General features: G+C 37.1%; 2 protein-coding genes across 3 annotated transcripts; both read left to right on the top strand.

Annotated features, from left to right (window-relative positions):
* The first annotated feature begins 308 nt into the window (after positions 1-308).
* LOC112090364 (acanthoscurrin-2-like) lies at positions 309-737 on the top strand. Its single transcript, XM_024161499.1, has 2 exons — positions 309-408; positions 490-737. The coding sequence occupies exons 1-2, from the start codon at positions 309-311 to the stop codon at positions 735-737; spliced, it is 348 nt and encodes a 115-aa protein (XP_024017267.1).
* A 4,062-nt stretch (positions 738-4,799) lies between these two features.
* On the top strand, positions 4,800-8,440 carry LOC21394444 (probable galactinol--sucrose galactosyltransferase 6). Of its 2 annotated transcripts, none has more exons than XM_024161504.1 (6): positions 4,800-4,968; positions 5,192-5,247; positions 5,383-6,749; positions 7,015-7,224; positions 7,350-7,484; positions 7,585-8,440. In XM_024161504.1, exons 1-6 carry the CDS (start codon positions 4,824-4,826, stop codon positions 8,264-8,266), a joined length of 2,595 nt encoding a protein of 864 aa, XP_024017272.1. In that variant the 5' UTR covers positions 4,800-4,823; the 3' UTR covers positions 8,267-8,440. The 2 variants fall into 2 exon arrangements, with proteins under 2 accessions (XP_024017272.1, XP_010090185.1); XM_010091883.2 differs by having other exon boundaries at positions 4,894-4,968; positions 5,208-5,247.
* The last annotated feature ends 583 nt before the right edge of the window (positions 8,441-9,023 follow it).

Below are 9,023 nucleotides of genomic sequence, written 5' to 3'. Positions count from 1 at the left end.
CTGCTGAAAAATACTACACTCCTATTTTCATATCGTTACTTTCAAAATATAGAAATTTCCGCAAAAGGATTAATGTCAAAAATTCTCCCTGAACTATGACCATTGTAACACTTTACTCCCCCGAAATTTAAAAAGTAACATCTATTCCCCTCGAATTTTAATCCGTTAACAATTTTTCACTTTCTGTTATAATGAGTGATGAAATTCGCCATGTGTCAGGCACATGACCCATCTAAAGAGGGTATTATTATAAATTAACCTGCAACAACTCTTTCAAGCATTAAAGAAACAAAACCTAGTAAATTAACATGACCCTTTTGATGGGCTGCAGAGTAATCTCCGGCGTTGCATTAGAACCTGATGGAGCGAGAGGAGTAATCATAGGAGGTGGGGGTGCATTCCTGGAAGGTATTGATGCTAATGGAGGAGGTGATTCTTTAAGGGAAATAGATGTTGGTGAAGGTGGAAGATAACTTGTGGGCGGAACAGATTATGGTGGTGGGGGTGGAAGGGGTGAACTTTGCGGTGGTGAAGATACCGGTGGCAAGGGTGAACTCTCAGGTGCGGTTGGTGATGGTGGTGGAGGTGAATTTTCGGGTGGTTTTGGCGATGGTGGAGGTGGGGAATTCGTAGGTGGGTTGGATGAAGGCGGTGTAGGTGAACTCACTGGCGGAGTACTCACTGGTAGAGTAGAACTAGGTGGTGGTGGTGATGGTGGAGGTGAAGTTTTTGTGTAGAGTTATGATTCTACGAAGATGGGGAACAAAATGAGGGGAAAAAAAAAGAAAAATAGGGAGCGAAGATGGTGAATTTTTTTAATAAAATAGAGAATTATTTGATTAAGAGGGTATAAGTGTAATTGCGTTTTTAATTCTCACTAAATAAGTGACACGTGATAATTCTATCACTTATTATAAGAGAATGAGAAAACTTATTAACGGAACAAAGTTTAGGGAGAACAAATGTTACATTTTAAAGTTAAAGGAGTAAAGTGTTAAAAGGAAAATAATTTAAAGAGAATTTTTAAAATTAATCCTTTTACAAATATATCAGTAAAAATGCTTATATTTTCATCCTTGGTTATTTTAAAGAATGCACAGTAAGAAAATCCCATTATTTAAGGAAAAAAAATTAAATATTAAACATTAAAATCTCGCAACCCTAGGAAACAAAAACAATGTTATCTCTTCCGTCATCGTTCAGAGCAAATTGCATTGCCCCAAGTCCCAATAAATCTAAAACACGTCCAAGAACAATCCGTTAAACATCAAATATGATACGTTGATCAGAAAAGAAATCAATATGATATTGCCTTTCATGTTAAAATTTTTTGAAATATCTTTTAACTAACTTTTTTTTATACTTAAATCTATTGAGACATGTCATAATCCAATTAACTAGACATTTATTAAGATACTAAAAATTAAACAAAAATTTAAATACTTCAAATTATATTTCGTCTTGAAGTATTGTTTATTATCTTGAGAAATTAGGAGAAAGTAATTTAGAAAAAAAAAAAAAAGAAATTAAGTGAAATTATTGGTTTTGTAGGGCCATTCAAAATTTGTAATGATTGAGGGCTTATTCGTTTGTATTAAAATTTTAAAAAAATTTGAACTCAAGTTACAATTGTATTTAAGTTTTTTTTTTTTTTTTTTTTTTGTAAAATTTGAGTTTAAACTTGAGTTGTAACTTGAATTTTAACTTGAGTTTGAAGTTAAAATCTGAGTTTAAGTTTCCCCTTCAACTCAAGTTTCTAAACTCAAACTCATGTTAATGAACAATATTTTTTTCTATTCTTAAAAACGCTATAACTTTTTCGTTTTAATTCTGATTGAGATGATTTTTTTTTATGCATTCACAACGAAGAGACGAATAAACCTCACCATATACCCTATTAAAATTTTCCATCATTATTGAGTTTTTTTTTTAAAAATACTATATAAATATAAACTCAAGTTTTGACCCACCCAAACACAAACTTAAAAAGATTCTCATATCAAACCATAACTCAAATGTACATAACCAAACACAAACTCAAATTACAACTTCAACTTAAGTTATAACTCAAATTCGACTCAAAATCTATATTCAAGTTACTATAACTCAAAAATACAACTGAATAAACCCTCATTCTTGTGGGGCACATCCCAATAATTACCTGCTGAAATGGAGAGATATTTTTGCCACTTGATTTTGCTTCTCAAGATATATTTTCAAACTCAACGAATTATTAAATAAATACATTCTTAGCGATTGATTACAGTTTACAAGATAAATAACTGGGAATTCAATTAAAAGAAGAAACGACAGTCATTGGATGAGCTCAGACGCAGTTGGAGTTACGTGGTTTGACCTTAGACGAGGTGAAGTGGTTTTTAGTTTCTTATACTTGGGCTAGAGATAAATTCTTTTTGCACGATAAAAATTGATAAATAAACTTCTCAAAGCTTCTATTTGATTCTTGTTGACGGTGATTTCTCGTCAACAAAAACCGGTCGGGTTATCTCTTGGTTTCCCTTTAGATTATCGGCTTATGTGTTGAATATGTATGAAAATTTATTGTTCAGGGTGTATGGTGTGTATAGTTTGAGATGTGCACAAATAAAGAAGACAAGAAATTTTATAGTGGTTCACTCTGTAAAATTAGAGCTACATCCACTGTGGTTGTATATTTCTTTTTGGGAGGATTACAATTTACATCAATTGCTATCTCTCACTCTCTTTTTTCTCTTCTTGGATCTCAACCCCCTCCTCATAGGGGGTCTCCCTTCTTTTATACTGGGCTTCCTTCGCTGAGTGGGTTTCCCTCGTGGCAGAAACACTCAAGTGCTCTCCCTTTTTAGGCCCAGACGTAGCCCACTAATCAACACTGTTCACTCAGCCAATTAGTCTTCTATTACGGCTCTGTGCGTCCCTGTAACACTCTCCTGTCCCCTGTGAGGCGGTTTAAGAGCTCGCAATTAATGCCTGCAGACGTCCCCCACTTTTGTACGCAACTTGCCACGTCCTCCAGAGAACGTTCCCCTCGTCGCCAACGACGCTTAGCCCAAACGTCCTTCTTGGTGGTTGATTCTGCGGTCGAGGGATCTCTGTGCCTCAAGCTCGACGGCACGATCTGTCGACGCCAGGAGGAGTCGTCGCCCTACGTTGGACTTTGTGCTTGGGCTCTTTAAATCTGTAGACGTCGAGGGTTTAGATCTGTAGACGTCGAGGGTTGTTGCTTGGTGGGGAGTAGTTAAGGCCACGTGTCACTTTATCATTCGTCCAGGTGTCCGTCACATTTTCCCACACAACAATTCTAATTAAATTTAACATCTAGAAAAGCATAATATCAATGGAACTGTTAACTAAAAGATATCCCAATAATGAGTACAGAAATTACTAATAGATCTCTATTTTAAGTTTTCTAATTTGTATTAAAAATTATTCTACATATTATATATTTTGATGTGATTTTAACTGAATGTAATAGTTAAAAACTTAAAGTAGCAGTAAAAACCCTTATCATATGATTGTTTTAGATTAATGTTAAAGGGCACTCGTAAATAGTAAGTCCACGACACAAAATATTTTCCAAAAAAAAAGAAAAAATAAGTCCACAACACAAAATATATGAGGCTGACTTTGTATAATTGTATTAGAATTATGAGATTCGAACTATTTTTAATTTATATATATTTTTTATGAAAAAAAATATCATAACAAACCATAAACCATGATTCGAATAAAAAAATAAATCCTCGAACCAATCGGTACTCAAGCAACTTTTACTTGTTCTATTCAGCAAAAACTCTTTTTCTTGTTCTAGTAGATAAACGACAAAGCCTGAGTACGTGGACACAGATAAGCAAAAATGATTACTCAATCATCCCAATCAATAATTCATTTCAAACCCTCCCCAAAAGTGTTATGCATCACCCGTACAATTACAAGCTAACCAACACCTTCACTCAATTAGCTCACCAATTTGTTCACGTCTTCACGCTTAAAACTCCCGTGACCAAAATAGAAAAGGTTAACCTCACAAATAACTTATGACCGAATCTGTAAAAATTAAGATTAAAATTGAAAATATTTAAAGTTTATAAATAATACAAAAAAATATTAATTTTTATAAATAATTTTTAAATTTTAACTGTTTTTAATTTTTATTTCTAATTTATATTGATTATATTAAATAATTAACGTTTAATTAACGAAATGATTGAAATTAAATAGAATAAAATTTTAAAAATTAACTGTGTAATATTTTAAAAGTTAAGATAAGTGAATATAAATTTTGAGTTCGTTTAATTTATTAATTTAAATTTTTAATTTAAATTAAAATATAATTTTATGTAAAAATTTTTTACTATAATAAAAAAATTAAATAAAAAAATTAAATATGACTGTATAATAAAACTTAAATTCTAAACTCAGTCAAATAGTAAAATGAACATCACATTCATTCATCTGTAAAAATTTTTTACTATAATAAAAAAATTAAATAAAAAAATTAAATATAACTGTATAATAAAACTTAAATTCTAAACTCAGTCAAATAGTAAAATGAACATCACATTCATTCATTGGTCAAATTACCCCAAACACAGAAGCTGTCAAACTCAAACTGCCGTCTCGTAATCCAAAACCGAGGAGGTTATGGATTGGCACAACGTGGATCCTTCGTGGCTGTCAGTTCCGCCGTCAAATATAACGGCTTAGTCCACAAGGATTTCTTAACGCTGTCCGATCAATTATTAAATCAGTTAAAAACAGCTTCTTCTTCCCAATTGGCTTTGTAGTTTGCAAATAATTATTTGTTTTCAAAAAAAAAAAAAATGGTGTCAAATTCGTGTTACAGTTCTTTGGTTCGAGCTATAAATACGAATCCTCTTGTTCGCTTTTCCACATTCAAATATCCAATCTCTTCACCTTTGAATAATCGTTTGTTGAAGCTACCCAACAAGAGTCTCTGTTCTTTTGGTACAATTCCTTTTTCCCTAATTTTTTTCCTTTCATTTCCATTACTCTTCTTCGATCTATTTGTTTCCTGAGAAATTCTAGGAAAGTTTCAATCTTTAGCATTTAGAATATTTGGAGAAATGCGTTAAGTAGCTAGGAATGCACTTCTGTTTGTATCCCGAGAAAACCGAGGAAAAAGAATTTAATTTTCTTTGCTAACGAGGTTACAATTTTCTCCTTGCATGTTTCGGAACTCGCAGATTCAAATCGGGACAGGCATTGCGTGCGTTAGCTTTTCAGGTATATATAATACAAGATACATTATACATATAATATATATCATATATGACGAATTTTACTTGCATGGTTCCAAAAAATCCATCGATTTTTAATAGATTTTCACGAAATCAGCATTTTTATTTGTTTGAATGGCAGGAAACCGAGCAAAGTGCTTCGAATAGCGAACATCTATACAAGGAAGAAGAAGAAGAAGAAGAAGGAGAAATGACGATTAAACCGGCGGTACGGATCGCCAACCGGAAGCTAATCGTAAAGGACCGTACGATCCTAACCGGAGTACCGGAGAATGTGATATCCACGTCCGGTTCGGATTCCGGTCCGGCGGAGGGCGTTTTCCTCGGCGCCTTTTTCGGAGAAGACAAAAGCCGCCACGTCATCAGCCTTGGGACGCTCCGTGACGTCCGGTTCATGGCGTGCTTTAGGTTCAAGCTCTGGTGGATGGCGCAGAAGATGGGAGACAAAGGGAGTGAAATTCCTCTCGAGACTCAATTCCTATTGATCGAAACCAAAGACGGGTCCCACCTCGAACCGGACGGCACTGGAGACGACGACAACAAGATCGTCTACACCGTGTTCCTTCCGCTGATCGAAGGCTCCTTCCGTGCTTGCCTGCAGGGAAACGACAACGACGAGTTGGAGCTCTGTCTAGAAAGTGGAGACTCGGATACTAAAGCGTCGTCGTTTAATCATTCCCTGTTCATCCACTCCGGCGCCGACCCGTTCTTGGCGATCACGGAAGCGATCACGGCGGTTAAATTGCATCTCAAGACGTTCCGGCTGCGGCATGAGAAGAAGGTCCCGGGGATTGTGGACTACTTTGGGTGGTGCACATGGGATGCCTTTTATCAGGAGGTGACGCAAGAGGGAGTTGAGGCAGGAATTAAGTCTCTTTCAGAGGGTGGTGCCCCTCCGAAGTTCGTGATCATCGACGACGGATGGCAATCAGTTGGAGCCGATGAGGCGGGGAGGAGTGACGATGAGTTGCTCCGCTTGACGGGGATTAAAGAGAATGCCAAGTTTCAAAACAAGGATGACCCTGCTATGGGGATAAAGAACATTGTTGGAATTGCCAAAGAGAAGCTTGGTTTGAAGTATGTTTATGTGTGGCACGCCATAACTGGGTACTGGGGAGGGGTTCGTCCCGGGGTGAAGGAGATGGAGGAGTACGATTCAGCGATGAAGTATCCGGTGGTGTCAAAGGGGGTTGTCGAGAATGAGCCGGTGTGGAAGACAGATAAGATGGCTGTGAAGGGATTGGGGCTGGTGAATCCCAAGAATGTGTACAGGTTTTACAATGAGCTTCACGGTTACTTGGCGGCTGCTGGTGTAGATGGAGTTAAGGTGGATGTGCAGTGCATCTTGGAGACACTCGGCGCAGGGTTCGGCGGCCGGGTTGAGCTGACAAGGCAGTATCATCAGGCATTGGATGCTTCCGTCACGAGGAACTTCCCGGACAACGGATGCATCGCTTGTATGAGCCACAACACCGATGCGCTCTACTGGTAAGTCCAAGAGAACATATCTGTTGTCCCATTTTCCTATCATGTGCCTCCGCTACTTATTTATCATATCATATAAATAAGACCTGCATACTAAAAATAAGATTCCTCTTATTGTTCATTACCTGTTTTCATTTATGGGTCAAAAGTTATGTTGCTATTGTTAGAAGGAAATTTCATCTTTGACTACAAAGTAAACATAGATGATGTGTTTAAGATTTTGAGTTATGGGGACTAAAAAGTGGTAATTTGAATTTTCTTTTAACAGTTCAAAGCAGACAGCAATCGTGAGGGCATCGGATGATTTCTTCCCGCGTGACCCAATGTCACACACAATTCACATAGCGGCGGTGGCCTATAACAGTGTGTTTTTGGGGGAGATTATGCAGCCTGATTGGGACATGTTCCACTCTCAACATCCCGCCGGAGAATACCATGCCTCTGCGAGAGCCATAAGCGGTGGCCCCATTTATGTCAGGTACACACACTCACACACTCACACACATATATATGTATATCTATATATTGTCACAAACTACTATGACATATACCATCAATTCTTTTCAATATGGCTTATTGTATGGTATTCTCCATTTGTTGCAGTGATGCGCCTGGGAAGCACGACTTTGAGCTCCTAAAGAAGCTTGTTTTACCAGATGGGTCTGTCCTCAGAACACGCTTGCCCGGCCGGCCTACTCGGGACTGCTTATTCTCTGACCCGGCAAGAGATGGAATCAGGTAAACCAAGTGAAGAACTTCATGTTCTCATCGGTTGTGCTTTTAAACGTTATAGCATTTTGTGTTCTTTTACCTATCACTTTGTATGCTTCTTTTTCAGCTTGTTGAAGATATGGAGCATGAACAAGTACACTGGCGTACTGGGAGTCTTTAACTGCCAAGGCGCTGCATGGAGTAGTATGGAGAGGAAGAACGCATTCCATCCAATGACGTCAGAGGCCATTACCAGCTATGTCAGAGGCCGTGATGTCCACCTCATTGCCGAGGCTGCCACCGACTCTGATTGGGACGGTGAATGTGCGGTGTATTGCTTCCACTCTGGCGAGGTTGTCACCCTTCCTTACAACGCTATGATGCCAGTGTCTCTTAAGGTTCTAGAGCATGACATATACACCGTCACTCCCGTCAAGGTCTTGACTCCGGGATTCAGTTTTGCCCCATTAGGACTCATCAACATGTACAACCCAGGCGGAGCCATCGAACGACTGAGCTACGAAGCAAAAAGTGGATTTCAGCTGTCAGAGCTCGAGATTGGATTCAAAGAGGATGGAAACGTTGAGAGGGAAGTAGAGAATCGAAGCTCTGAGCTGGTGGGGATAGTTCATTTGGAGGTGAAAGGGTGTGGCAAATTTGGAGCATATTCTTCGGCCAAGCCAAGAAGATGCATTGTTGATTCTCAAGTGGTTGATTTCTCCTATGATTCATTATGTGGATTGATGACTTTCAGTTTAGATAATTTGCCTGAAGGAATGAGAGTTCATGATGTTAAGGTTGAGTTATAAGCGATTATTGGTGTCATTAGGCTAGATCATTAAAGGAGAGTTGATTCTTTGTGGAATGGTTCCCCATTTTTCTTTTGATAAATTTCTTGTACCCATGAGCTGATATGATTGCATTGTTTGGGAAGTAAAAGAGAATTTGAATAACTTACCTTGATCTCTTATTGCTATTGAGCAGTTCTATAATCTAAATATAAGAATCTGAAATTAGTAGTATCTACATATGTTCTATCATGATCTTCTGTTGTTTTGTGGTTGAGTTCCTGAAATCTAATAATTTGCTAAAAAGTCTTGGTTACATATTTTATCAAAGATTCAATAAGCTTCCCAATTTAGTGCAAGAAGATCTGAAAGTTGTCACTTGATAATTGTTCTACTTTCTTCTTGGCTTGTGAATGAACTTTGTAGGACCCTGAAATTTGCACCAAAACTGATAAAACACAAATAATAAGAAAAATGACATACAACATTAAAAAATAAAAATAAAAATAAAAAGTTCAATAAAATAGCTTTTCATGGTAGAAACGAGGGAAAAAAACAAAACAAAAAACAAACAAAAGATCCATTTCAGTTTTAAAGAACTTATATAACTTGCATTTGAACGAACATCAAGCATGTTCGTAATAAAATTTTCAGTTGTATCTTGTGTTTAATTAATGTACGATAATTTCACCTCTGCTGGAGTATGGTGACACAGCAGAATTACCAACATAATTGAGCCTCAAAAAAAAAAAAAAAAAAAAAAAAAAAAAAAGACACA

The sequence above is a fragment of the Morus notabilis genome, unplaced genomic scaffold, assembly GCF_000414095.1.
Source record: "Morus notabilis unplaced genomic scaffold, ASM41409v2 Scaffold50, whole genome shotgun sequence".
NCBI classification, from domain to species: Eukaryota; Viridiplantae; Streptophyta; class Magnoliopsida; order Rosales; family Moraceae; genus Morus; species Morus notabilis.
Note: the sequence above shows the minus strand (reverse complement) of the source record. Positions and strands in the feature narration are given on the sequence as shown.

Bases quoted from the DNA above. Each gene is read 5' to 3' on its own strand.
- LOC112090364 (XM_024161499.1), top strand. From the start codon at position 309: ATGACCCTTTTGATGGGCTGCAGAGTAATCTCCGGCGTTGCATTAGAA. The intron at 409-489 runs GTATTGATGCTA...TGGGCGGAACAG, and splicing joins TGGGGGTGCATTCCTGGAAG to ATTATGGTGGTGGGGGTGGA.
- LOC21394444 (XM_024161504.1), top strand. From the start codon at position 4,824: ATGGTGTCAAATTCGTGTTACAGTTCTTTGGTTCGAGCTATAAATACG. The intron at 4,969-5,191 runs GTACAATTCCTT...TTCTCCTTGCAT, and splicing joins CAAGAGTCTCTGTTCTTTTG to GTTTCGGAACTCGCAGATTC. The intron at 5,248-5,382 runs GTATATATAATA...TTTGAATGGCAG, and splicing joins TGCGTGCGTTAGCTTTTCAG to GAAACCGAGCAAAGTGCTTC.